Source organism: Delphinapterus leucas, chromosome 14, assembly GCF_059928025.1.
Source record: "Delphinapterus leucas isolate spDelLeu-1000000601 "Yukka" chromosome 14, BTC_Dleu_Yukka2, whole genome shotgun sequence".
Taxonomy (NCBI): Eukaryota; Metazoa; Chordata; class Mammalia; order Artiodactyla; family Monodontidae; genus Delphinapterus; species Delphinapterus leucas.
The window spans coordinates 82,017,310-82,043,473 of record NC_143142.1 but is presented as its reverse complement, the minus strand read 5'-3'; the positions used below and the strand labels follow the sequence as shown (position 1 = coordinate 82,043,473).

The 26,164-nt window shown below is 39.3% G+C and overlaps 1 protein-coding gene across 1 annotated transcript in view; it reads right to left on the bottom strand.

The window, feature by feature from the left end:
• DOK6 (docking protein 6) overlaps positions 1 to 26,164 on the bottom strand; it is a gene marked incomplete at its 5' end in the record, with an annotated part of 261,119 nt that overhangs the window by 54,538 nt on the left and 180,417 nt on the right. Inside the window, 1 exon segment of the mRNA XM_089894264.1 lies at positions 12,140 to 12,257. Within this exon segment, the coding sequence (XP_089750390.1) occupies positions 12,140 to 12,257 (118 nt within the window).

The following is a 26,164-nucleotide window of genomic DNA, read 5'->3' as shown; positions in this document are numbered from 1 at the left end:
TTTCACAATTTGTATGGAAACACAAAAGTCCCTGAATAGCCAAAGCAATCTTGAGAAAGAAAAATGGAGCTGGAGGAATCAGGCTCCCTGACTTCAGACGATACTACAAAGCTACAGTAATCAAGACAGTATGGTACTGGCACAAAACAGAACTATAGATCAATGGAACAGGATAGAAAGCCCAGAGATAAACCCACGCACATATAGTCACCTTATCTTTGATAAAGGAGGCAAGAATATACAATGAAGGAAGAAAAGACAGCCTCTTCGTTAAGTGGTGCTGGGAAAACTGGACAGCAACATGTAAAAGAATGAAATTAGAACACTCCCTACCACCATACACAAAAATAAACCCAAAGTGGATTAAAGACCTAAATGTAAGGCCAGACACTGGAAAACTCTTAGAGGAAAACATAGGCAGAACCCTCTATGACATAAATCACAGCAAGATCCTTTTTGACCCATCTCCTAGAGAAATGGAAATAAAAATAAACAAATGGGACCTAATGAAACTTAAAAGCTTTTGCACAGCATAGGAAACCATAAACAAGATGAAAAGACAACCCTCAGAATGGGAGAAAATATTTGCAAATGAAGCAAGTGACAGAGGATTAATCTCCAAAATTTAAAAGCAGCTCATGCAGCTCAATATCAAAAAAACAAAAAACTCAATCCAAAAATGGGCAGAAGACCTAAACAGACATTTCTCCAAAGAAGATATACAGATTGCCAACGAACACATGAAAGGATGCTCAACATCACTAATCATTAGAGAAATGCAAATGAAAACTACAGTGAGGTATGACCTCACACCAGTCAGAATGTCCACCATCAAAAAATGTACAAACAATAAATGCTGGAGACAGTGTAGAGAAAAGGGAACCCTCTTGCCCTCTGGGTGGGAATATAAATTGATACAGTCACCATGCAGAACAGTATGGAGGTTCCTTAAAAAATTAAAAATAGAACTACCATACGACCCAGCAATACCACTACTGCGCATATACCTGGAGGCAACCATAATTCAAAAAGAGTCATGTACCACAATATTCATTGCAGCTGTATTTACAGTAGCCAGGGTATGGAAGCAACCTAAGTGTCCATCGACAGATCAATGGATAAAGATGTGGCACATATATACAATGGAATATTACTGAGCCATAAAAAGAAATGAAATTGAGTTATTTGTAGTGAGGTGGATGGACCTACAGTCTGCCATACCGACTGAAGTAAGTCAGAATGAGAAAAAGAAATACTGTATGCTAACACATATATATGGAATCTAAAAAAATAAAAAAACCAATGGTCGTGAAGACCCTAGGGGCAGGATGGGAATAAAGACACAGACCTACTAGAGAATGGACTTGAGGATGGGGAAGGGTTAGCTGGGGCAAAGTGAGAGATTGGCATGGACATATATACACTACCAAATGTAAACTAGATCGCTAGTGGGAAGCAGCTGCACAGCACAGGGAGATCAGGTCAGTGCTTTGTCACCACTTAGAGGGGTGGGATAGGGAGGGTGGGAGGGAGGGAGATGCAAGAGGGATGAGATGTGGGGATATATGTATATGTATAGTTGATTCACTGTGTTATAAAGCAGAAACTAACACACCATTGTAAAGCAATTATATTCAAATAAAGATGTTAAAAAATGTAGTATGATAGCATGCTTCCCTTTTCTGGGAAAGAAACTTCTTACTGCAAATTTAATATTGACAATGGTTAGTAATTATGGAATCTTTATACCTTATGTGGACGATCTCATTTAAGCGCTGTGATAGGTACCATTATCCTCGTTTTAGAGATCAAGAATATGAGGCTTAGAAAGATTAAGTAAGTAGCCCAAAGTCACACAACTTAGCAATGGTAAAGTTAATATTCAAACTCAGGTTTACTTAACTCTGAAACTCCAGATTTTAACCTCTGCAGATAGAGCCTCTTCACAATGACTGAGCCATCCAAATTTAGCAGAGCCATGGGGATAAAAAAAATCATTCAAAGTTGCTACCTCAGATCATCCAAACAGAAAATTAATAAGGAAACTCAAGCTTTAAATGACACAATAGACCAGATAGATTTAATTGATATTTATGAGACATTCCATCCAAAAACAGAAGATTACACTTTCTTCTCAAATGCGCATGGAACATTCTCCAGGATGGATCACATCTTGGGTCACAAATCAAGCCTCAGTGAATTTAAGAAACTTGAAATCATATCAAGCATCTTTTCTGACGACAACGCTATGAGATTGGAAATCGGTCACAGGGAAAAAAACATAAAAAACACAGACAGATGGAGGCTAAACAATATGTTACTAAATAACCAAGAGATCACTGAAGAAATCAAAGAGGAAATCAAAAAATACCTAGAGACAAATGACAATGAAAACACGACAATCCAAAACCTATTGGATGCAGCAAAAGCAGTTCTAAGAGGGCAGTTTATAACAATACAATCCTACCTCAAGAAACAACAAACATCTCAAATAAACAATCTAACCTTACACCTAAAAGGACTGGAGAAAAGAACAAACAAAACCCAACCTTAGCAGAAGGAAAGAAATCATAAAAATCAGAGCAGAAATAAGTGAAATAGAAACAAAGAAAACAAGAGCAAAGATCAATAGAATTAAAAGCTGGTTCTTTGAGAAGATAAACAAAATTCATAAACCATTAGCCAGACTCATCAAGAAAAAAAGGGAGAGGACTCAAATCAATAAAATTGGAAGTGAAAAAGAAGTTAAAACAGACATGGCAGAAATAAAAGGCATCCTAAGAGACTACTACAAGCAACCCTATGCCAATAAAATGGACAACCTGGAAGAAATGGACAAATTCTTAGAAAGGTATAACCTTCCAAGACTGCACCAGGAAGAAATAGAAAATATGAACAGAACAATCACAAGTAATGAAATTGAAACTGTGATTAAAAATCTTCCAACAAACAAAAGTCCAGGACCAGATGGTTTCACAGGTGAATTCTATCAAACATTTAGAGAAGAGCTAAAACCCATCCTTCTCAAAGTCTTCCAAAAATTGCAGAGGAAGGAACACTCCCAAACTCATTCTATGAGGCCACCTTCACCCTGATACCAAAACCAGACAAAGATACTACAAAAAAATAAAATTACACACCAATATCACTGATGAATATAGTTGCAAAAATCCTCAACAAAATACTAGCAAACAGAATCCAACAGCACATTAAAAGGATCATACACCATGATCAAGTGGGATTTATCCCAGGGATGCAAGGATTCTTCAATATATGCAAATCAATCAATGTGATACACCATATTAACAAATTGAAGAAGAAAAACCATATGATCATCTCAATAGATGCAGAAAAAGCTTGTGACAAAATTCAACGCCCATTTATGATAAAAACCCTCCAGAAAGTGGGCATAGAGGGACACCTACCTCAACATAATAAAGGTTACATACAAGAAACCCACAGCAAACATCATTCTCAATGGTGAAAAACTGAAAGCATTTCCTCTAAGATCAGGAACAAGACAAGAATGTCCACTCTCACCACTATTATTCAACATAGTTTTGGAAGTCCTAGCCATGGCAATTATAGAAGAGAAAGAAATAAAACGAATACAAATTGGAAAAGAAGAAATAAAACTGTCGCTGTTTGCAGATGACATGATACTATACATATAGAATCCTAAAGGTGCGACCAGAAAACCACTAGAGCTAATCAATGAATTTGGTAAAGTTGCAGGATACAAAATTAATGCACAGAAATCTCTTGCATTCCTATATACTAACAATGAAAAATCTGAAAGAGAAATTAAGGAAACACTCCCATTTACCATTGCAGCAAAGAGAATAAAATACCTAGGAATAAACCTACCCGAGGAGACAAAAGACCTGTATGCAGAAAACTATAAGACACTGACGAAAGAAATTAAAGATGATACCAACTGATGGAGAGATATACCATGTTCTTGGATTGGAAGAATCAACATTGTGAAAATGACTATATTACCCAAGGCAATCTACAGATTCATTGCATTCCCCATCAAACTACCAATGGCATTCTTCACAGAATTAGAACAAAAAATTTCACAATTTGTATGGAAACATAAAAGACCCTGAGTTGCCAAAGCAATCTTGAGAAAGAAAAATGGAGCTGGAGGAATCAGGCTCCCTGACTTCAGACGATACTACAAAGCTACAGTAATCAAGACAATATGGTACTGGCACAAAAAAGAAATATAGATCAATGGAACAGGAGAGAAAGCTCAGAGATAAACCCACACACCTATGGTCAACTGATCTATGTCAAAGGAGGCAAGGATATACAGTGAAGAAAAGACAGCCTCTTCAATAAGTGGTGCTGGCAAAACTGGACAGCTACATATAAAAGAATGAAATTAGAACACTCCCTAACACTACACACAAAAATAAACTCAAAAGGGATTAGAGACCTAAATGTAAGACCAGACACTATAAAACTCTTAGAGGAAAACATAGGAAGAACACTCTTTGACATAAATCACAGCAAGATCTTTTTTGATCCACCTCCTAGAGTAAATAATGTAAATAAAAACAAAAATAAACAAATGGGACCTAATGAAACTTCAAAGCTTTTGCAAAGCAAAGGAAACTACTAAGAAGATGAGAAGACAACTCTCAGAATGGGAGAAAATATTTGCAAATGAATCAACAGGCAAAGGATTAATCTCCAAAATATAGAATCAGCTCATGCAGCTCAATATTAAAAAAACAAACAACCCAATCCCAAAATGGGCAGAAGACCTAAACAGACATTTCTCCACAGAAGACATACACGTGGCCAAGAAGCACATGAAAAGCTGCTCAACATCACTAATTATTAGAGAAATGCAAATCAAAACTACAATGAGGTATTTGACCTCACACCAGTTAGAATGGGCTTCATCAGGAAATCTACAAACAACAAATGCTGGAGAGGGTGTGGAGAAAAGGAAACCCTCTTGCACTGTTGCTGGGAATGTAAATTGATACAGCCACTGTGGAGAACAGTATGGAGGTTCCTTAAAAAACTAAAAATAGAATGACCATATGACCCAGAAATCCCACTACTGCACATATACTCAGAGAAAACCATAATTCAAAAAGACACATGCACCCCAATGTTCATTGCAGCACTATTTACAACAGCCAGGTCATGAAGGCAACCTAAATGCCCATCAACAGACGAATGGATAAAGTTGTGGTACAAATATACAATGGAATATTACTCAGCCATAAAAAGGAATGAAATAGAGTCATTTGCAGAGACGCTGATGAATCTAGAGACTGTCATAGAGAGTGAAGTAAGTCAGAAAAACAAATAGCGTATATTAACCCATATATGTGGAACCTAGGAAAATGGTACAGATAACTGGTTTGCAGGGCAGAAGTTGAGACACAGATGTAGAGAACAAACGTATGGACACCAAGTGGGGAAAGCGGCAGGGGGTGGTGGTGGTGGTGTGATGAATTGGGAGATTGGGATTGACATGTATACATTGATGTGAATAAAATGGATGACTAATAAGAACCTGCTGTGTAAAAAAAAAATTCCAACATTAAAAACAAAAGGAAAAAGAAAATGTAGATTCACCATAAAATAAAAGTTGCTACCTCAGAACCTAGTAGAAGAAACAGGTTTATAAACAAATAGATTGATATATTAAAGCTGTACCTAAATGTCTGGGAGCTTGGTAGAGGGAGTGATGGATGATAACTGTGGGGTATGAGGGACATTTCACACTGAGAATATTTGGAGCATCGTCTTGGTGTCTATCTTGGGGAAGCAACTGTTTCATTCCTCTCTGAAAACTGATATCCAGGGAGGCACCTTCTGCCTTTGACTTCCCCTTCGTAAGGTAAGGATACGCAGTACATGTTCATAGAGAAGCTTTGATAGACACAAAGTGTTGATTCTAAAAACCGGCTCATGTTTTAAGGTTTGTTGCCGAATCGCCAGAAGCAGGGTCGGGCCTTATGGACAACGTGGGATGTATTGGCTGCTGTGGACCCACAGTGACTGATTCACCTGACAACATGTAGATGAAATCCTGGGAAGATGGGAGCATGAACACGTGCAAGCTCCTTTTTACCACTGGTGCAGATTTCTCTGTGTGTGTGTGTTACTTGCTACAGGAGGCTTTTATTAACTTTGCGATTTGGAAAACATCATATCATGAAAATTTAAACAGAAGATCTCAATGGAAGCAATCTAAAAACCATGCGATCTTGAAATTAAACAGGCAGTAAAGGACAGAGGGTCAGAGCTGAGCAAAGAGTGAGTAAATCCTTTGATTTACCTCCTTCATCTCCGCCAGAACTCTATTTACCGTTTTCCAAAGGTTATCTCTAATTCTAATTGCCTGTTTGCATCCTGTCCTTCTGAGAAATTGGAGCAGCAGATGCCCTTTCGGTGAACATAGCATGCCTTCTGTGTAATCAGGTTGGCTGCTGTGCTGACACTGGGGGTCTGGAGCTAATTACAGATGTACCACGGGCGGAGGGAGCAGACAGTTCAGAGCTGGCATGTGAATATTAATCAGTTTAATGAAAGCAGAACTCCAAAAGTTGTCACCTTTACAAACGGCACCCCCAATCGTCCTGAATTCCGAGAGCGAAGTTGTTCAGGCTGTTCAAAAACGAGTCCCAGCCTATCCCATGTAGATTTGTGTAAAAAATAGTAATTAAATGTATCAGGGAAAGTTTAAGGATAACACAGTCTCATAAGGCGGCGCATGGGGATCATTTCCAGCTCACATTCTTGATGCCCCCCCTTCTCATCATTGTAGCTTGTGGAAGAGCTCATCCTGGATGGAAGCATCAGGTGGAGAGGCAGAAACCCAGCATGTCACAGTATCTCCTGTGCTACCAAAGGAAAGACCAGCAGCAGTAAGCATCTGTGTTCACTATCAACAATCGTAAAGCAAGGAACAGACACGCCAACAAAGGCCTGAGCCTGTGCACAGAGAAGGGCTGCTGGGACAATGGAGTGGACGTGGTTCCTTTTGCGACACTGGTTGAGAACTGTCCTCAGAGAGAAGAGTGGTCTCGACGCCATCCCCTCCTTGTATCCTTTATAATGCATTTTCTAATACATTTTTGAGTTCATTGAAGACTCACAAGTGCCTCCCGTGAGCGAGCTTTGGTACCACCCATGGTCTTTACTAGTTTGATTTGTCGTCTTTAATAAATGCTCGTCGTCTTCACAAATCCCACTTTAAAGACCCTGCTCTATAGTCCATCATCTAAATAAGTAGAATGGCAATTAAAAGTCAAGGTGAGAGCCTTAAGTAAGAAAAACTCTGACCTCCTTACTGTAAGCAGCTCCTTTGCCCCTTTTCTGTTTCTTCTTCCCTGTTTTCCTTAGACCCTAGTCATAAAGATGAGATCAGGCAACATTTAACATAGCTCCTGGTTTCTGCTTTTCTAAATATACACAACACCTTACCTAACCTGTTGGTCCCTTTCCTGGATGAGAACGAGTAAGAATGAAGAATTAAGTAGTTAAAGAATGACTGACTCTCTACCCCTAGCTTCTTCCCCTTAGCAAATTTGCGGGTGGACCCTGCGGGGGCAGGTAGACCCCGTGGGCAAGACGCGTCCCAAGGAAGATGGGAAGGAGTCAGCAGGCCTGCACACAGCGGAAAAATGATGAAGAATCTGACCTCCTGCCTTAATGATTAACTGAGATGGTTTCCCCTTTTTCCCTTTAAAAGCTGTCATGGCTGAGCAGAACCTTGGGAACTGGTCTCTGGACATGAGTCCACCATCTCCCCAGATTGCCGGCTTTTCTGAATAAAGTCCATCCTTCTCTACTGAAATTGCCTCTCGATTTATTGGCTGTTGAGTGGTCTTTTTCTTTCTTTTCTTTTCTTTCTTTCCCCTTCCTCCCTCCCTACCCCCCTCCTTCTTTCTTTCTGTCTCCTGCTTTTTTTGACTGTTCCTCATCCTCCCAACACATCTTCTGCTGAAGACCTTAGAACTAAAACCACAGTTCTATCACTAGTAAAACAAATGATGTGTTTTGAGCATTCACTTTTGAGTCAAGAGTTCAAGATCATGTTTCCTACCCTTTAACAGTTTATGTTTCCCTAAGTCTAGAGATAACATCTCTAGAATGTGTTTGTTTGTTTGTTTTGCGGTACACGGGCCTCTCACTGTTGTGGCCTCTCCCGTTGCAGGAGCACAGGCTCCGGACGCGCAGGCTCAGCGGCCATGGCTCACGGGCCCAGCCTCTCCGCGGCATGTGGGATCTTCCCGGACGGGGGCACGAACCCACGTCCCCTGCATCGGCAGGTGGACTCTCAACCACTGCACCACCAGGGAAGCCCTAGAATGTGTTTTGACACAAATGTTTTTCATAAATGCAGAAGTTAGAGAGACATAAATAAAAAATTACTTTCTAATACAAATCAATCATCCCGATTACCTGGTAAAAATCAAGAAAAGGAAAAGTCTTTATTAACGACTTCTCCAGGAAGAGGTGACATAACCCATCACAGCCATTTAGGGATAGAGATTTTAAACAGCAGCTGCCTCGTACTTAGCTAGTGTGTACTTATTAAAGAGGAATCATTCTGGTTTTCAATCTTTTTGACTCCAGAGAGCTAGAGCACACTGGGGAAACCGTAACAGCTCATACTCTCAGAGCGCTGTCCTGGGAGTACCATGGAGAGATCTGATATTGCACCTTTCTTCCAAACATCAGAGCAAACAAAACGCAGGATGTCAGTATTGATACATCAATCTTTCACAGTGTATATTGCCTCTATGGTTATAGACTGGATGACAGAAGTGAATACAGTAAAACCAAGTAAAGTGCAGTTTTGAGGGTGACCGGCAATTGAAGTTATAGGTAAGTCTTTATATGTAATGGATTTGTTTTCACACCAGGGATTTGTTTTCCGTTCCAGTACGTGTGCTGCTTATTAATGAATTCCAATCTATTAAACTTTAAGCATATAAAACTTTCCCCCTTTACCTTCTGAATGAAAGCCTGTTGAATTTAATTCATATTGATCTCAGCTTCACAGTTAGAATGTTAACAGTATGGTGAAAAAATTCTAACGACGGATTTTTATTCCTCAATGCTACCTGCAGTTTACTTGATGATATATCACCCACCAACGCCAGAGTTTTCCTTTGACTCTGGAAGATCAATGATGATAGTTGCTTGACTATGTTCTCCTCTTTGGAAAGAAGAGGTGATGCCACTTCAAGGAGCACAACTGAGGGAGTGAGATGCAAAATAACCACACTTTTAAATGTAGTTTAGTGAAAAAAATGCACCTGTGCGTGAAGGGGTGATGAGGTGGTTTCTATTTTGATTTTTTGATTCAGTAGTTTTATTCTGCCCTAATTCCATGAGGGCAGAGCCTGAGGAGATTACACCCCAGTAAAAACCATGGTCAAAGGCTCTGCCCCTCCACCTCTCTCAGCAGAACAAAAGGAGAACAAAACAAATCATTGTCAAAGTATCACTAACAAATTTATATCTATATTGACCTATATATTGTCTACCTACCTACAATCTATTTATCTATCTGTGTCTCTATCTATATGATATAACCATAATATGAGGGGTATATAAAATGGCAGAATGTATCGCTCTAAGCAGCATGCAACACAAAAATAAATGTACAGTAGAGTGAAATGTACCCTACATTGAGCATATTCTATATTTATCTGACTTACAGTAATTACCCTAATCAATGCGTATTTTTTGTTACATAAAAACAACAACTAACGACCAAAGAAGAATGTGACATTGAGATTGAAGGGGTTCGGAATGAGCCTCCCCAAAATGTGCCACTTTGGCGTGCGGATTATTTTGAGCTGAAGACAGTCAAGGTCCAAAAGACTCAGGAAGAGCTTTAACCTCTCACTTAATTGCCTAAAAGAATTCCGACAGGGGGCCTGGCTCAGACACAGAGATAACTCTATCTGAATGACCGATCAGTGTGGCAGGGCAAACAGTTAATTACCAAACATCTGCTCTTCTTATGGTCCTGTGACTCACCTTCCTCCCCTTGGAAGCCCCAGGCCCCTGTCCCTTCCCTGAGCTCAGGATATGCCATATAAGCCTCGGTTGCCAGACTTGCCTCTGGCTCTCAGGGGACTCCCGTGTATATGTAACAAATTGTTTTTCTCCTGTTAATCGAATGTCAATTTAATTATTAGACCAGCCAAAGAACCTGGAAGGTTAGAAGGTAAATTTTATCTTGCCAACAAGATCATATAAATAAACAGTTCATCGTAATCAATAAGGCATTTGAAACCCTTAACTGGAAATTAATATTTGTGACATAAATCATAGAGAATTCTAATTAGTTATTGATTCTATTTTATTGTGTAAATCAATACCGTCCTCCAACAAGTCTCTGGCAATGTTTTCAGAAATTTAATGCATTCTGGTATTTTTTGTTGGGTGCTTATGACATTATTTCTGAAGTTATCAGTCTAGATCTTAATGCTACCTTCGGAGAAAAGTTTTCTGTATGTTACCATGAAAGCCACAGTCTTTTATTTGCTGGGATTACAAACCGACACCTTGTCAGAACCCAAAGTTTTCAGTACAGTGGTTCCAACCCATTTCCAATGTATTTGTATTAACATCTCGCTTTCTTTTTGCTTAGAAATTTAACTGTTTTTATTCTCTTATTCAAATATTCCATAGTTTTAGTTTTCTTCTATTGAATATCAATATTTACATATATATGTTTATGTTTAAATAAAAACAACCTTACGTTAAAGGCATATTTTCTAATTTTTCTAATCCCCGGAACAAGCAAGATTAGCTTCATAAGATCATGACTCGGGTGATTTTAGTGTGTGGTTACTGGCATTTGTGGACAGAAAAAAACAGAATGAAAGCACATCTCCTCTTTCTGACAAATGAAACTGTCAAAGCAGTTCCCCTCCTTTTCTCAATCCTCTAATCCTTGTGCCATTAAAGATTTTCTCATACAAATAAATAATACAAAAAGATAATAAGGATCTATTAAATACAGGTAGTCAAGTTGGTGATAAGAGGGTTCATTTAAAATATAAAATGCAATTCTGTAAGTGACTAACGTGGTTCTGACTGCTTTTCCTTGCAGAATGTATCTTTAATCATTCATTCCCACTCATCAAATCCCATTACTCTAGCTTTGAAACTCTGGCAAGCAAATACTGCTTTAAAAATACACTATTTCAGTTTGCTTGTTACAGAAATTTTTTCTTTTTTTGTCAAAACATTTAATGTTAATATGAGCAAAAGTTAATGTATGAAAAGAAAAATATTCTGAAAGGTTATGATTGCCATTCCTTCACCAGGTATTTATTGGGTACCTAGTATGTTCAAGCCTATTATGCTCAAAAAAGGTTTGATGAGTGTTTTCAGCTGTGTTGTTTTAGCCTTATTTTTTCTAGTTCCTGCTTCCTCCTGTCTTGGTCAGCTGTTAGTTTCTTGCAGCTGAATATTTTATCTGAAGGTTAAGTTTATGAATTTAGGACAAAAGGGAAAAAATAGGAAGAAAACCATGGAAACTGAGTTCTGCTGCTGTCGATCAAATACCTGCTCTCTGTTCCTCTGATTCATCTGCCAAGCAGTCAGTCAACGCCTTATCGTTAGGAAAAATACAGAAGCAACAATACTTACACCTGTCTCCTTCTGCCCTGCACCCTCCCATATGGTTTCTATGTCAAGGCTTTGGCTAAACCTTAAAACTATGAGTAGGTTCATGCAGCATTTCATCACAGAGCTGGAAGTCAGCCTCCTGAACTGATATTCAATCCTATTATGGCAACAAGATGCTAAGTAAGAAGTCCTTTGTAAAACACAGCGTGAAACAGACCCTGGTATTAGCTACTTTTAGCTTCTGATAATATGTTTTGTATAATGTTTTAGTCAAATTCCTGTGCCAAAGTGGGTCCTCAGCCTTTGGTGATCTTTGGGATAATTTTTACCATGAGTCTATGAAATGATACCTTTAGCAAAGCCACGGTAAATCTCAGAGCTCCCACTGTGGCCAGTGACAGCTGATAACTGGAAATGGAGGAAAAGCAAGCAATGCAAATACAAAGCTATTTGTGTGGCTGGTGGTCCACCTGTAGGAAGCTAAAGCAGGTGCTTTACGGTTACTTGCCTTGCAAACTGTAGATTTCCCCAACGCTGTTCTGACGAGTGATGTGATGCCAGTATGCACTGCGAGGAAGAGATATTGATTTGGATAACGTCATTGGTTCAGTCAAGCTTGTCTGAAGCTAAAAGAAAAAGATAACGTGTGTTAGGCTTTATTTAAAATAGTAAACTGAAATGTGTTCTTTTAAAAGTTCAGAGTTAAACGTGGGTGACATATGATATAATGTTACAGGTTCCTGCATTACCTGCTGTTTCAAGATACCATTTTGGTTTTTTTGGAGGGGGGTGCGTGGTGCGCCGTGTGGCTTTCAGGATCTTAGTTCCCCGACCAGGGATTGAACCTGGGGCCACTGAAATGAAAGCTCTGAATACTAACCACTGGACTGCCAGGGAACATCTAAGATATCATTTTAAAAAAAGGAAAATCATGACTTAAAAAATATGAAATGAACACTTGTAAGCAATTCATCTCACTCATTAATTAAGAAGGGAACAAAAAGATGGTCGACTGATTCCAAGGAGAATTCAAAGGGCTTCTAGCTGGTCAGGAACGCTGTAAACAGCCACAGCAATAATCAATTACATTCCATCAGACACGTTTATTTGCATTTCTGTAAGCAAGAATTACCTGCATTACTGATGCTATCGGCTTTATACAATTTACTGAATTGTAAAATAACTCAAAAAATGGAGGTGCAAGCCCTTTCAGAAACAGATACCCCCAAATGGTGCCAAACACAAGATACCATTTCTTTTTTTTTTTTTTTCGGTACGCGGGCCTCTCACTGTTGTGGCCTCTCCCGTGGCGGAGCACAGGCTCCGGACGCGCAGGCTCAGCGGCCATGGCTCACGGGCCCAGCCGCTCCGCAGCATGTGGGATCCTCCCGGACCGGGGCACAAACCCGTGTCCCCTGCATCGGCAGGCGGACTCTCTACCACTGCACCACCAGGGAAGCCCAAGATACCGTTTCTTTTTCACCCATTTCATTGTCTGTTGGGCTGCACCCCACAAACCTACAAGCCCTATGCTTGCCCAGCTTCAAGACCGAAGAAAGAACCCGGAGCTGGCAACAGAGACATCAGTGGTTTAATGGATGGGGGAGCTTACATGTCTGAAGCAAGGTCCTGGAGCGACACCGTACCATGTGCCGGCGCAAGGCAGGCAGGCTGTGGCAGGACATGGCGGCAGTCTTTGCTGTGGGAGGGGGATTGCCACTTATATGGGGATTGACGTCAGGTGGGCTCATTAGTTACCAGGGAAACCAGCGGAGGGAATGCACCTCCCCGCCCCTTTGATAAGAACAATCACCAGCTGGGACCTGGGGCAAGTACGCAGGAAGGTCAGTCGTATGCATAGGGTGTAGGTGAAGCAGGCCCTGGTCGGGCAGGGAATAGACAGAGAGCAAGAGAGCAGCCATCCTGAGTGGCCTGAACATACAGCGTCTTACAGTTTTTCCGGACACCCACTCCCACCCTTACCCAATGGCTCTTTCCTCAAATAGATCTTTTTCCTTGCTCCTGCAATAGGAGTTTGTACATATTAGAAAAAGTGTTTTCCCTGAGAAGTTCTGTGATGAAAGTGTGGTATGTTTGCTTATTTGCAAGATAAACTAAGGTTAGCTACAGAGATCCACACAACAGCCCATCAGGTGATGCTCAGACACGTGATTAGTTGAAAAAGAATAATACTTTACACTGCATTTTCAAGAAAGAAATTTATTTTTACTGATTCACACTGTTTTCAAAAAATATCCAGAAATGGTTCTGTTTGGCCTTCGTGCACATTTCTCTGATGTAATCTGAGCAAACGTGCACTTTCTGACAGTGGGCAGTCCTCTAATTAATAACATCTCAGGGCTTCCCTGGTGGCGCAGTGGTTGAGAGTCCGCCTGGCGATGCAGGGGACACGGGTTCGTGCCCCGGTCCGGGAAGATCCCACATGCCGCGGAGCAGCTGGGCCCGTGAGCCATGGCCGCTGAGCCTGCACGTCTGAGACTGTGCTCCGCAACGGGAGAGGCCACAGCAGTGAGAGGCCCGCGTACCGCAAAAACAAACAAAAAACAAAACAAAAAAAATCTACACATCTCACAAAGCCCACAGCCCAAGAGGATGATTTTGTCCCAAAGTGTGCCCTATGGATATTCAGTTAATACCTTTATCTGAGCATCATACAGATAAGAGTTATGCTGTCTTCCAGTGGATAAGAAAGGAAACCCCAAAGCAAAGAACCTCATATTTAGAAGACTCTTAAAGATATAAACAAGGGTTGGCAGCTTCTGCTCACTCCCATTTAGGCAATATGTAAATATACAGATGTCAACATCTGGTATGAGTGTACGATCTCAAAGAGGAGATCATTTCCTGCTGCGACCCGCTTCCCTCCCCCTCCCTAAACTTCAGAAAACTCTTTTGAAAACGTTTGGTTGAAAGGTAGCTGTTAGGAAAGAATTCTTCCTGGGCCACTCGTGGTTCTGCATTTCTTGTGACAACTTTTGTTCCTTACTATTATTTGCTTGTGCAGCAAACAGGCCTGGAAGAGAGTGTCTTTCTCCAGGGTGGAGGACATATTTGTTTCCGACCAGGAAAATACAGATACTGTCTTCTTCCACGTTGAAGGCTGGGCAGGTTTGCTAGCGGCCACCTTATAAAATTAGGAGTTCCTATGAAACCAAGCAGGACCCTGTGGGGCCCTCCTGGGTACCAAAGCCTTTCCGTGTCTTGTTTGTAGGAAAAAGGCTTTCGGTCTCCTAGACCTTCCCTGGGTTCCAAAGGGCAGATTCAAACGGTTACTAATTAGGCGAGTGAGGGAAGGCAGAAACAAAGTAAAGGCAGTCCAGAAACAATAGTGCAGCCGTGGGGCAGGGTCCTGGTTCCTCCTCAAGCGATACACTTGACAATCTGATACATACCTTTGAGTTCTTCTACAGGAAATAAGGCCCCCTCCCAGGTGGAGGATGGTAACTTCAGGCTGAGCACAAGCACGTGGACTCCAGTCTGGCTGGAACCAGAGGCTGAGTCCTGGAACATCATCCTGTTATCTCACCACCAGCCAACCGGAGGAAGGTCACACACCCTGTAGCCCTCCCCTCGAAACTGCCTATACAAAGTCTTCTCAAACAACCGTCGAAGAGGGCTTCCCTGGTGGCGCAGTGGTCGAGAGTCCGCCTGCCGATGCAGGGGACGATGCAGGGGACGTGGGTTCATGCCCCGGTCCGGGAGGATCCCACGTGCCGCGGAGTGGCTGGGCCCGTGAGCCATGGCCGCTGAGCCTGCGCTCTGCAACGGGAGGGGCCGCAACAGTGAGAGGCCCGCATATCGCAAAAAAAAAAAAGAAAGAAAAGAAAAGAAAAAACCATCGGGGCACGGGGCTTTTTGAGCACAAGCTGCCCTGTTCTCCTTGGATGGAATTGCAATAAATCTTTCTCTGCTCCAATCTCCGATGTATCCATTTGTTTGGCCTCACTGTGCATCGGGCACATGAACTTGGGTTCAACACCACCTAAACTCTGGCTCCTCAGCTGTGACAATATGCAGCAGACACCTGGGCTGCTCCACATGGCTCCATGGGACTTGGGGAACAGGGGAACTGATGGGAACCTGGAATTCATGCTGCCGGCTGTGCCATGAGTAATAAAGTCCTTTGTCTCTGATCTGGGAGTCTTGTGTCTTCTGCTGGCTTCCGTGACACTGTGGCAGGCAAGGGAGCTGGGGGTGGTGTATCTTTCCTGCATTTGCTAATCTCTGGATTGTCCCTGCTCTTCCTACATCTTGAGTCTAAACTATCTTATTAAAATTCCCTCTACTGAACTACCTAGCATAGGCCCTATTTACTTACATGCACCCTGACAAAGACAAAGGATGATCTCATACCCCAATTTATTCAATATATCCACAATGAAAGGCTTTCGAGTTGTTTCTGCTCTTTTCACACTAAAACGAATGGATCCTAATATTAAAGAATTTTGAGAAACTGTAGAAAAAAACATTTAAGTCAGTATTCCATCCAAGGGAATTAGTTTAGTATGTACAAGTAGAGTTATGATCATGGTTTCCCAAAGAGTCTCAATTCTCCTAATATCATTTGACATTTACATTTTTATTTAAAAAAGCATCAAATTCTCTTGGAGCTTAAAAGGAATTTTGCCTGTTTTTGTAAGTCCTTTCATGTCTCCAACTTATATACTTGGGTTTTAAAATTTATTTAAAGAATTTATATTTTTCAGTTTTTCTTATATTTTCTTATACTTTGCTTTTATCCTAATTAACTTCCACCTTCTGTCTGTCTTGTTTTCTTGATCTTTTCAATCTTTTCAAGTTGAATATTTCCATTTCCATTTTTATTTGTTTATTAATGAAAGCATTTCCTTCCAAATGCCACTTTGTCCACATCACAATGGCTTGTACGTAGAATAAAAATCATTCTTTTCTAAATTATGTAATTGTGGTATTATTTCCTATTTTATATGGGAGATTGCTTGTGTACATTTTGTTGAGATATTGCTTTTTTGTGCATATTTTATTAATTTTCATTTAATAATGCATTGTGGTCAGATAATATGGCCTGAGTAGTTTCTATATATTGAAGTTTATTTTTTATTTTTATCTAATATATGACATTTTTTGTAAATGTTTCATAGGTACTTGAAAAGATGCACAATGAATGTAGAGTCTTTCTCTCTCTACACACACTATTCACTCAATTTCCTTCTCCATATATTCAAAAAAAACTAAATCTACTTTATCAAATATGAAGGAAAGTGTTAATTTCGAATTACTAATTAACATGTTTCTGTCCATTTCCTCTTGTATATTTAAGTACTCATAAAATAGTACTTAATGAAAACGGTATTTTATTGACACACAAAGCTTCCTGACTGTTTTATGGTTCTTTATTTTCCCATTCTTTAGCTATATTTTAAAACTCCACTTGCAAAAGTTCTCCCCGTCCCAGGGTTCAGCCTCACCTCCGTCTTTTCACCTCCACTCTTCCACATAAATGGGTTAGTAATCTCCCCTTCTTTCTTAGCACGTCTGGGCTTCTTTTCCAAGAAGTGGTGGTGTCCATCATCCATTCATCTCTCCTTTGTTTCATCTGCACTTGGTCTACTAGAAATTCCTAGGCATTTACAACATATAGATAATAATACCACTTCCCTATTTTCAGCCAAATTCAAATATTCTACACCTTTATCTTCTTTCAGTCATTTTTCCTGGCATTTGGCCCAGAGATCATTTATTTTATCTAGTCAAATCCTCATAAAATTTTTGGGAGATAGGAAAGGGATGAAATATCCCTCTTTAAAATGAGAGGAGGCTGAGGCTTTGAGGTGTGACCTGACTTTTCTAAGGAAGTGGAAGCATGAGACTAGAATCGTGCTTCTGCTCTGTCCTGTGATTTTTCTGAGCATCAAGAGATTCTGTTTAATGACTTTCAAATGAAGTTTCATCATAATTAATATTAGATACTGCATTATTTTTTTGTGGAGGATTGAAGATGGCTTCAAATTCTTGGAAAGCCTGCATTCAGAAACAGGGCATCTAGGTTCCAGACCTTTACATCTGGGCTTCTGGACTGACTGGTGACTGCTCTGATTAATAACATCTGGTAGATGTGACATTTTGTTTGTTTCGGCCATGCCCTTTGAGACCTTTATGGCAGTTTCTCCTTCTCTCCCTTGTTCTGAGTCACCATGTGAGTCACACTGCTCTGAGGCTGCCATGGTATGAGGAAGCCCAAGCTCACTGTGTACACTGGCCACGTAATTCGAGGTTAGACTCTTTCTTAGAGAATCCAGCCATTTTCATCTTACAGATGGAAAACCAAAATCCAAAAAAAATTCAAGGATTTGCTCAAGGCAAAATCCTAACTCCAGAAGCTGCAATACAAAACAGTCCCCTTGACTTCTGCGTCCACTGCTCTTTAGACTCCAGTGCTGATCTCTCCTGGGAAGATGAGCTTCCTCCCCACATATGACAACGTGTGACAACACAGCCTTGTACTTTGACAGAACCTGTGCCGCCAAGAAGCAGCAGGAAGGGCCTGACAACTGCTAGAATTTTTGTGAACATACAGGCTACCAGCACCTCTTCTCGCTTTTACCACAAACGTTATCCAGGTTATGCTACTGCCTTTTGCAATTTCCCTTTGCTGTTTTGGGACTCTGCTGGCCCTTGTGATAAACCTTAATGCTAATTTGTGTTCAGCTACATAAAATTCATATGTATTAAAAAAAATGGTTAAAAAAAATCAATTCTGGGGAATTCCCTGGTGGTCCAGTGGTTAGGACTCTGCACTTTCACTGCTGAGGGCCCCACTTCGATCCCTGGTCAGGGAATGAGCTGTGTGGTGCGGCCAAAAAAAAGAAAAAAAGTATTGAAAAAAATAATTAAAAAATCAATTTTCCTTTTGCTCTGTCTCTCCCTAATTATTGCCTAGAATTTAAAAAATCATTTTAGCACTCAAGACACAAATCTACATAATTGGGAGAGGAAAAATTCAGCATTTATAGATTAGCATTTATGAGTCATTCTCTATGGGCCTGGCCCTGTGCAAACTAGTTTCATAGGTTATCCCATTTAATATCCACATAAATCGTCAACACATATGCCATCTGAACTTTACAGACAAGGAAAATGAGGCTCAGAGGGGTCACGTAATTTGTTCATCCTGCCATAGCCAGTGGGTAATGTTTCTGAGGCTCGGAGCCCATGACGTTCTTCCCTCTTTACCACACTCACTGTAAAATAAATGATTGGAACCCTCTATTCAAAGAGCAGGTTAGGTGAGAATTACATCAACTGGGTCTATTCCACTGGATCAAGGCCAGAATGCGAGTGCCTCTTTGCTATGTTCAAGACAGAACACCACAATCTGTGTGGCAAAATCACGGAGTTAAGTCCATGGGCTTTGCTGTCAGCAAATATCAACCCCACAGCTGCCTAGCCTTCTGACTTCAGGAAAGGTACTTAAACTTTTTTTTTTTAAGATTCAATTTTTCCTTATCGCTAAAGTTAATATAATGTGCCTTAAGTGTTGTTATAAGTATTTTATAAGATGATGCTTTTAGAGTGAAAAGCACAATGCTTGTCATGCCTGAAGTGCTCAGTAAACACAGCTGCACCTTTACTGCTGCTACTGCACAGAGAGGTGGCTTAGACCAGGGGTGTCCAAGTCTCCATGTGGTCAAGATGTAAATTTGTCCAAAATGAGCTATCAAAGGAACGACAAAGGAGGCAGAGGCATCTACTTGGATCTAAGTCTAAAAGCTTAATAGAAGTAAAAAAAACTAGTAATGTGAGTCAGGAATAGGTGGTCAGTATGGGCAGGTGGGAGGGCTGGAAGACAGAGGGGAGACAGGTGAGCAGAGTGCGTGTATGTTTGTACATACGTGTACTATCAGCTGGGAAGAGACAGACACAGCTTTTCTGTATGAAGAGAGTTAAAGAATGCCTCATACGGGTGGATGTGTCAACATGGGCCCTGGTTTGTCTGAGACAAGAGAAAATGGGCCGGGAAACACACTGTAGGTAAGAAGCACTGCAAAAACACAGGTGGTTGGGAAATATGTTAATGTGACATGTGTGTCAGTGTAAGAAAAAACAGTGCTGCTTAATAAGGAAATGCTCAACACCAGTGCACTCGTGGTCGAGAACATTTAGTTTTACTTGTCTTGGAAAACAGCTCATGAAACTTGAAAACTCTATGGAAACAGAAGCCCAGGGGAGCATTAGCCAGCCAAGCTTGGATTGGCACTGTTTGGATTTGTTCAAACAGTCCTCTGAAGTTGGAAGGTTTATGGACAATTGGCTTCTCACAGACTTGACTTAATTTTCAATAGGGGACACCTTACACTTAATCTTCCATTTTATTCAAGATAAATGGAAAAAAAAAAAAGAAGATATCTTGCTGAGTTTGTACCAGACTAACAAATAAAATGTAGTTCATATAGTCATGTAGTGGAAGTTGCTAGGTGACATTTAAAATTGGACTTTGTAGAATATCATTTCCATTAACTTGAAACAAAACGGATGTCATTATTATATATTTTAAACCATGTATTGACCAAAATACTTTCATAGAGTGTGAAAAAAGCTGGATTTTGGAATAACATCAGAAATTATTACAAACATCTACATAAATACTTTAAGTATTAAGTACAGGTATATTCTTACCTGTACTCAGTAATGATTTTAAGAATATATATTCTCTATCTATCAATCATTCATCTGTCTATCATCTGTAAGCAGATACATTTACAGAGACACCCTTTGAATATAAGGAACATGATGAATACATATTAAAGCATTAAATTTCATAAATAAAATTTTTGCTGTCATTTGATTTTGAAATATATAAATATCTAGAGGCTATAATAAGGTTTATGTAATTAATTTCCAATGTCTGCATATAATAAAAACTGGGATGAACTTTAGTGGTGGTTATACAATTTTACCCATTTAAAATTAAAGGTTTTTCTTTTGCCATTTTATGAATTAGCTAATAATTATTGACCTTTTACTAAAGACCAGGTGGCATTCTAACACTCTGAAGTAGATATTATTGATCCTTCTTCCTCTTTTAAGAAGAGGAAGCTAAGGCACAGAGGAGGTAAGCGACTTGCAGAAGGTCACACAGCTCTGCTTGTCTTTCCCTAGAGTCTACCTGGTTACCCACCATGCCATGCTGCTTCCACCTAAAGTGTATGCATTCACTGAATACATCCCAGAATGTGAACTATGTTCACATTCTTTGAAAGCATCCTTAAATATCTTCCCATGCAATGCTTACATCAATTTCTTAGATTTTAGTTTGACCACTGTTGGCCTAAGTGTTTCCCTATTTTACAGCACTATGCCAAAGAAGAGTCAGTCTGATTCTTTGGGTTGTATGTGTATATGTCATATATGTTTTTATGCTGAGTCATCTTGATTGACTTTTGACATCTGTTTTGTTTTTTTTTTTAAGGAAATTATTCTTGTAATTGCCAAGAGCAGATTGTATGACCCTCAATAAATAAGATTACCACAGTTTAAAAGTAAATTTTTTTTTGTAATTTCCTTACTATTGTTCCATTCTAGCAGTACAAATAAAAGAAACAAAATTGTATTTTTTTTTTTTTTTTGCTGTACGTGGGCCTCTCACTGTTGTGGACTCTCCCATTGCAGAGCACAGGCTCCGGACGCGCAGGCTCAGCGGCCATGGCTCACGGGCCCAACCGCTCCGCGGCATGTGGAATCTTCCCGGACCGAGGCACGGACCCGTGTCCCCTGCATTGGCAGGCAGATTCTCAACCACTGAGCCACCAGGGAAGCCCTATTTTTTAAACATAGAAGTTGAAATTTTTAATGTTGGGCACTCATTTTCCTTATACATTATCAATTCTAATCAAGTTGATTAAATATTATACATAAATATTATATATTGATATAATGCTTTTTTTGAAGTGACATCTAGAGTATCCACAACAAATTTTAAGGGAAAAAACATGATCTAAATAAAATATTTACTATTACACTGTGTCTCAGCACCACGTATTAGAAAAATTACACATTGCCTTCTCGTCATTTCCATCTCATTTGTGTATTTACTGCAGACAGAAATGTATATTTTCTTTGTTCTTGTGTGTTTGTTTAGAGATGAAATTTCCTTTAGTGTTCTGAAACATTAGGAACACAGGCCCACTTTAGTTATCAGCTATAATAATTTGTTCTAATTGAGTGAGCTTGTGTTAGTTTAATCAGTGTCTGTCAATCAGTAAAAGAAAATTTCACAAAAATGCTAATGGCATTTCCCAGCAGGGAACTGGTCATTGTCAGTAATAATAAAGGTCTTGTCTTTTGGTTAATAATTGATAATATTGAGCAACAGAATCAAGAATAGAACTTTGAAGGATGAATTCATTAACAGATATTCCTATATATTGGATATAACATACCACTTGCAATCACAAATCACACGTTTAAACTTCTCCTAGAATTCTGTAAACTTCTATGAATATACCTAGAAGAGAGACTGCAAGAAGTGTTAACATTTTCCTGTGTGTGGCTCACGAGATTATGATGTTTCCAAATTCTTCACCTTTTCAGTATGGGAAAACTAGTTTTGTTTGTTTGTTTGTTTTTTCCCCATAGCTGATAGAGATTCCTGTAAAATGTGGGTATGAAGAATGCTGTCACTCAAAAGGAAGCCAAACTACCTAGGATACATCCCATTCTGGAAGCTTTCTTATTCCTTCAAAAGTTATAAATGAGCACATAGTGCTCATGGTCTTGTTAGATATACTTGAAAGGAACTGAAAGATATAATTTAGCTACAGTTGGGAATAACAGCTTAGTGTCTTCAGAATGCTCACAACAAGTATTACGGTATTTTATACACTCTAAGATGCCATCATTAGAAAGCCAACGTGATTTTATGTAGCACTACAAAAGAACAGTGCTGCTAATTAGACTGTAACTCCCATCTGACTAGACAGATGTTAAACTGTGAAAAAGATGTGCATCTTGGAATTGATGCAGTGGAATAGCATTTCCTCGTTCATGCAACTATTTAAACAAAAAATAATTTCATAGGCTGGTAGCAGTCAATACTCGGGTAAGATCTATGATCAAGTATAAATCTAGAAGGGCAAATACGCTAATTTCGAGTCGCAGTCTAAGCTAGTTGTACATAAAGCCAGCTTTGTTCTCTCTCCCCCTCTCCTCTTCTCTCCACTCTGCCCTCCCCAGAGACAGGGCGGCATTAGACCCACCTCTATGCCTACAGGGCAGTAGGTAGAGTCAAACAATGCTGCTTCCTCACCAGAAATTTCTTTTCATCTTACATTATAAAAGGAAATAAGATCATTTGTTTTTAAATGATTACTGTTCAAAAGGGTTATTGTTTTGGGAACAGTACAAATTTTTTAGTTTGTTAAATGTGCGAGGTTACTTTTGTTTCTTGTATTTCTAGTAACAAGGGCAAGTAAAATGACAAATCTTAAAGAAAACAATTTGTTTTCCAGGGAAGAAGTTCTATGTGAGACTATGCTATTTGTTTTTCTCCAACCACTAGAGCTTAGGAAAACCAAAGAACTGACAGCTTTGGACAGCAGCGCCTTCAACAAGTCTTGCCAGTGTTGTTTTTTAGGCATTAGAAGTGGGTTTGCTATCTTGCAGGTGTTTCAATAACACTGAAGCTATTTGTCCTTAAATTGTGTACAGAGCTTTTCTGGTGACCAGGAGGCAAGAATTACTGGAAACAGGCACATTCCAGACCCTATGCTTTTAAAGGACACACTGTAATTCTTGTTATGGGAGACCGTTCCCTTTTAAATCACTTACAATATTACAAAGGTACTAACGACCCCCTCCCCCACTTCCTTTACTTATTTTTGATAAGATATCAGGAAAAATCTGTGTTTTAAAAATTACATTTATGTCGTCTCAGCTGCTTCTTCCCTGTGGACATTTCATAATACTTGTAAAGCTTAAAAACATAAAAAGCAAATTAAAAAAGAAGTTTCTTTTGTATTATTTTTTTGTGTGTGTTTGTGTTGTGTGTGTATGTGTGTAGAGATCCACGGAAATCCAAAATTAAATTATTTCAGGTCTTGTTGAAGATGAAATCAGCCTCCACTCACCCTCAGGGGGCTAAGCCATGCTGGCACATTTGCAATGTGCTTTCTGATGAATGGCTGTTCACCAAGACAACGAAAACTTTCCTCGATAATGTTGCACATGCAAGGCAGAGCACCTATAAATGCTTTTGGCAATAGAATTCGAAGAACTTGGAGGGTTCTAAGAACATGAGCTTTATGAAATGGAAACAAATTCTAGAGGTGCCATTTGTTTAACTATCTAGCTTTAATAATTTCCTCAAATACTTGAATCTTAGTAATCTCAGACAGAGTTCCAGTTTAAAATTTATTATCGTGGCTTAATTCTCCCATGTACCCCCTTACAAAATTCTCTTTTAAAATAAGGCTAGTTTTGAGTTAGTAAGTAAAGAAAATATAGGACTACTTAAGATCACTCTCTGTTTTACTATCATGATCATTTTCCCTTTCTTATCTGGACTTAAGAGTGAGAAGCTGAAGCTTTACATCTGAATGGAAAAAGGAAGAGTGTCTTCTTGTACTGAAGAAATCATTCTCCATGGAGCTTTGACTGAGGACCTTCCAATAAGTTGATTATCCAAGAAATCAATCAGGCTCTACTGTCATGACAACATAAACAAGACCAACTGGTGTTTTTAGTATAGTTGAATCAAAAATTTGTAATGGCATTTCTTAACCATCTGATTTAATTAGTTACATTAATAAAGCATGGAAAACTTGAGATTTCAAGGAGTAAAAGGAAAAAGATAAGCTTACTCAAAATTACAAAACTTTGATCCCACAAAATTCTGGGCCACTTGAGAGAAGGAACATTGTTGTCCTTTTCTTGTTTTCCCTACCACCCCGCAGCGTTTTGAGCACGGAGTAATAAATGTATTATTTACAAACCTGTGAATGGAGTTAATAAATGGCCAACTTCTCCTTTAAAACTTCTTAATGGAGTCAGTTAATATTCATTCATTCTTTCATTACCTTTCTCAGTGAAGGAAATGTAAGCACACACCTCTAACAGCCTTACCGATTTAGTGATTCTTTTTATCCAGTTCTCCACAGTGCCAATGAACTTTTTTATGCACAGTGCTTTTCTAGATATAAGATTCTTCAAACAAGGATAGAAACATTGCCTAACTCAGATTATAGAGATATATCAAAATATGTCTATTCACGTGTTCCCCAGGAAGGATGGTGATAAATGGGGCAAAACAAAGTTTTACATGCATATCATGCTGAAAGATATACTGAATTCTTTCTCTTATAGTTAAGAAACGGTTGTTGAGACATTATTTCTCATTCAAGTTTATCTATAAAGCCAGTAGCACTCTGAAATCATCTCTTTTTTAAAGGATGAAAGTAAATACTTCAGTTGCCTGAACAACAATGTTTGGGGGAATTCATTGCTTGTATAGCTTCTTGGTAATCTTGTAAAATCTTTTTAATAACATTAAAAATGTATAAACATTTTCTATCTGATCAATATTTATCTTCCACGGCTTGGTTTTAAAACTGGAAAGCCAATGAGCAGTGTTATCTTCTTATTTTGCAGTGAATACATAATAAACAAAATGCAACATTTTCATATCTTAGGTAGGTTTTCCGGTACTTTTCCAACTCGCAAGTTACACTATTGCCTAGTTTATGGCACAAACCTTTGTTTTATTTTGTATAAATCAATTAAGAGTTAGATAGAGGGTATTTAAATTCTATTCCATACTTGTTGGAATTTCTTTTTTAAAAAGAGATTTGTGCATGTAGAGGAGGTCTCTTAAAAGAAAAAGAAAAGGTATCTGGGAGACCTGGAAATCTTTGCTTACAGCCCTAGAATTTGGGGAATTGGGGCAGTTCTCAAGTTGTGGTAGCATGCCCTTGGAAAAGCATCATTAGTTCAACTTATTCTACAGAATGGACTACCTATGGAGTAATTTAATTAGTATCAATATTATCCTTCAGAGAAAAGCATAGCTTTGCAATCACTGTTGAAATTAAACCAAAGACTCCATTTATATGTATGCACCAAGTTGATGGAGTCTCTGATTTTGTGATTTTCAGAAACATTTGGTTTCTTTGTTAAGCCATACTGAGCCTGCTATTTAAACACCTGCCCCCTTTCCCTTCCATCTCCGAGCACCCAGATCCACGGTGTACCCAAATCCTGGCTTTCCACTGCCTGAGATCTTAGTAGGTGGACCTACCATCTCTAACTCCTTCACAGCAATTGCTTCACTCCACTCCCCTGGACTTGCTTCTCAGTGGCACAGGATAAGATAAACGTACAACCACACCAAAAGCAAATGTAAATTAAATTTTGTTTTGCAAATGTTTTCGCACAAGATTGTTAGACACACTTGTAAAGGATTGGAAGACATTACGTAGCTATAGTTGGGAATAAAAATTTAGTGTCTTCACAAACATTTGCAAGTCTTATAATTATTCAA